The sequence below is a fragment of the Oryza glaberrima genome, chromosome 7 (assembly GCF_000147395.1).
Source record: "Oryza glaberrima chromosome 7, OglaRS2, whole genome shotgun sequence".
Classification (NCBI taxonomy): Eukaryota; Viridiplantae; Streptophyta; class Magnoliopsida; order Poales; family Poaceae; genus Oryza; species Oryza glaberrima.
Window position 1 is genome coordinate 6,529,669 of NC_068332.1, and position 3,790 is coordinate 6,533,458.

At 42.7% G+C, this 3,790-nt stretch overlaps 1 protein-coding gene across 1 annotated transcript; it reads right to left on the bottom strand.

Moving 5' to 3' along the window:
• Positions 1-366: 366 nt before the first annotated feature.
• LOC127780461 (ent-cassadiene hydroxylase-like) lies at positions 367-3,285 on the bottom strand. The gene is made up of 2 exons (XM_052307367.1): positions 2,346-3,285; positions 367-1,001 (listed from the first exon to the last, which is right to left on the bottom strand). The coding sequence occupies exons 1-2, from the start codon at positions 3,270-3,272 to the stop codon at positions 378-380; spliced, it is 1,551 nt and encodes a 516-aa protein (XP_052163327.1). The 5' UTR covers positions 3,273-3,285; the 3' UTR covers positions 367-377.
• Positions 3,286-3,790: the final 505 nt, after the last annotated feature.

The window sequence follows — 3,790 nt, forward strand, 5'->3', positions numbered from 1 at the left end:
TAGGATGCCACTTGGTGACTCGAGAGCGTTTATACAAGTTTAATGGACTTTTAGTATATAATAGATAAGTAGAGTACAGACCGACATGTATTTTTGGCTGGAGCAATAGGATGATTGAAAACCAAACATGTCTGAGATGGGCTGTCCATGAAAGTACACGATTATTTCTTTGGCAGGACAAACATACAAGTACAAACTTTATAGGATGTAATTTGATTGAGCACCTAATACATATATGATTAAACATGAGTACATAAATAAGCTCTCTATGTGTTTCCGCTTAGGCACATTAGTTTTTGTGAAATCATGTAAACCTTATTTCTGATAGCACATTTGTTATGTTCTTTTTGAAGAGGCATTATTTGCTACATTGGCATTTATGAGCAGCTTGGAGCAATGTGAGTAACTGGACATACATTCAGGCTAGTGTGTTTAGCGGCAATAAGTCCAGGTGCTTCCCGCATATCAAGATCCTTGTGCAACATTCCATTGGACAGCTTCCAGTCAAAATGATAGAGCAGGTTAGCCAACGCAAACTCCATGTTGGCCAGCCCAAGATTAATGCCAGGACATATTCTGTGACCAGAGCCAAATGGTAGAAACTCAAAGTTACTCCCTTTGTATTCTATATTGTTGTTTTCGAACCTCTCTGGTTTAAACTCCTCGGCATCCTCCCAATACTTACTATCCCTGCATATTGCCCATACATTCACAAATACAGATGTACCCTTGGGTACATCATAACCCATGATCGTGCATGTCTCACGGCATTTGCGAGGAGCCAAGAGTGGTACTGGACAATGTAGTCTCAAGGACTCCTTTATTACCATCTTGAGATAGCTGAGTTGGGTAAGGTCATCTTCAGTGATGGTGTTCTTTCCTTCAAAGGCTTGCCGCACCTCGGCTTGTGCCTTTGCCATTACTCTAGGGGAACGAATGAGCTCCGCCATGGTCCATATCAGTGTTGTTGATGATGTATCAGTGCCCGCCGCAAACATGTCCTGGAATGATGGTTTTTTTAATTAACTATATATAACATGTTTTTTTCTTAATTCATTTTTACATAAACTTACACAATATGGTGAATCTACAATACAAATAGCTTAAAGATAATATAATTCTAGTACCACTAACCATGATACCATTTTTTCAGCAGAACTTAACTATATCTTCTAGTTTACTATTTTACTGTACTGTTGTGCATGATTTGCTCATTTGATTTCAATAGGTTGTTCTATCAAGATTACGCATTGGATGTTCCACGGATTGCTAATACTCCTACACTTGTCTCATAGTCCCACTGCATGCATGCATACATGTTATGCACGACTTCTTTCTTTTCTCTTCATGATGGTTGCTCTCCCGATAAGATATCCATGTAAAACCAATTACTTTGAAAGTTTCAAATGATTTTTTTCTAAATTATTAATCTAATTTATAATCTGATCAAACCATTTTATTACTTATAATTTAACATTTATAATAATATCTTACATGATTATATTCTTGACGTAAATAATTTTGTCCACAAAACGGCTGTTATTTCACCACTTACAAAAAAAATGTTTCATTACTTGAAGTCAAATATTTGAACTCATTTCATAAAATGTTTCAAACTAATGTAACATTTAAGGAGTACTAACTACAACACTGACAACAACTACTTGAACGGTGGGTCCTAACTAGTGAAACATCAAAGGAAATCATATATTTGCAAAGACCTTTGTTTTGTTGAAATATCATTATCTATACTCCTTATAAATGGGAGTAGTGGTGATGGTGATTCTGCCACCACCCTACACTAACTCCCATATTTTTAAGAAAAAAAAGGACATGTGAGATTAGAAAGGTGGAGTTAACAAGGTTCCTAAATGCAACATTATGTGGTAACTATTGAAACTACTCCCATCAACTTCTACTTTTGTGTGGAGTTAACAAGGTTCATAAAATGCAACATTATGTGGTAACTATTGAATCATCACATATTACTTGGTGAAACATTCATGGATTACCACGTGCAATATTTGCAAATGAACTAATAAAATATAAGTAAATACTAATTGAAAACATCTAAATAAGTCAGTGTAAAACATTAAAAAATATATATCAACTAGTAAAGAAAAACTAAAAATTCACAAGAATATATCATGTAAAATCTTATAGGAATTAATTAATTATGATAAAAAATTTAATGATATAATTGGATCGTAGATCAGATTATAAATACATTTGGAGAAAAATTGATTTATTGTTCAATGCGTAGCAGCCGGCTTTAGTAGGTTTTCTCTGGCTATCTACGTGCTGTAGTTAATTAGGATATATAGAGATGTGTGATGCTGGCTTACCATCAAAAGCACAATTATAACATCATTTGTAATTGGCATCGTTCCGCCGCCTTCCTTCTGGAGCCTGAGCAAGTCGTCGAGAGAGCATGACTTTCTCTCCGCCGCCGCCGCCTGATCGCCGGTGTCCGTCTCCATTTGGTCCTTGCGTTCTTGGATGATCTGCTCTATGATGCGCTCCATCTTCTTGCGGTTCGCGAGCGCCCTCCGCGGCGCCATCGCCACCATGGACGCGAGCTTCGACGACGGGAAGAGGTCGGCGACGCTGAGCGAGAACGACTGGACTACCATGGCATGCAGCGCCGCCAGGTACTCGTCGCTGTACTTGGACCGGCTCCCGACGGAGCACCGGAGCACGATGTCGTTGATCAGCTTGGCGGCCATCTCGGTGAGGTTCACGGTGGTGCCGCCCGACGCCGCGGCGGCCGACACGTCGCGCACGAGCCGCGCCACCTCCTCCTCGCGGACGCGCCGGAACGAGCGCACCCGCGCCGCGGTGAGCAGCTCCTGCGTGAGCAGCCGGCGGAGGTGGCGCCACCGCTCGCCGTACGGCGCCAGCGCGACGTCCCTGCCGCCGAAGCTGAACGCCGCCGTGGCGCTGGTCATGTGGCGGTCGGCGAACGCCAGGTCCTTGCTCCGGAGGACCTCCTGCGCGGCCTCCGGCGACGAGGCGACCACGGTGGGCACCTCGCCGAACCAGAGCTGCATGACGGGGCCGTGCTCCCGGGCCAGCCTCCGCATCGCGCCGTGCACGCTCTCGCTCGACGGCACGAAGTGGTGGATGCTGCCGATCAGCGGCAGCGTGCTTGGCCCCGGCGGCAGCTTAAGCCTCGACGGCGGCTTTGTGTTTGCGGCACATGAAATCACCGGCAGCCTGTGCCTGTGGCAGACTACTCCTGGACGCGTGGCGAGAAGCACCATGTCGCCCATGTCTCTACTACTGTACTAGTACACGTACGTGCTAGATGTACACTAGACTACTGTGGTGTGTGCAGCTTTAATCTACAGCATTCGTGTTATAAATAGCCGTGGCATTGCGTTGTGTAGCAATAATATATCTGCAATAAGGCTAGCCTTGTTCTAAATTTACGGTCAATTAATGGAGGTGTATACTAAAGGGCATCGTGGAAATGTATACTCCCTCCTCCGTCCCATAAAAAAAACAAATATAAAATCAGATGTGACAATGACTAGTACTATATATGAATCTGTCCAGATTCGTACTACTAACTTGTGCCACATTCGATACTAGCTAGCTAAGGTTTTTATGGGATGGAGGGAGCGGGTATGATTTAACTTTTTATTTATAATATTTGTTTAATTTGCTATTCTAATGATCCAATTAGAACACTCCCTTTGCCCTTTCTCCAAATTTTAGCATGTATTAATTTAGTCAATTCTGTAACTTTTCAGTGAATTAAATCAGACATGGATTCCGTGCATGGTAT

Coding starts and splice junctions, on each gene's coding strand:
- LOC127780461 (XM_052307367.1), bottom strand. CDS start 3,272: ATGGGCGACATGGTGCTTCTCGCCACGCGTCCAGGAGTAGTCTGCCAC. Junction 1,002..2,345: donor TTATAATTGTGCTTTTGATG/GTAAGCCAGCAT, acceptor CCATCATTCCAG/GACATGTTTGCGGCGGGCAC.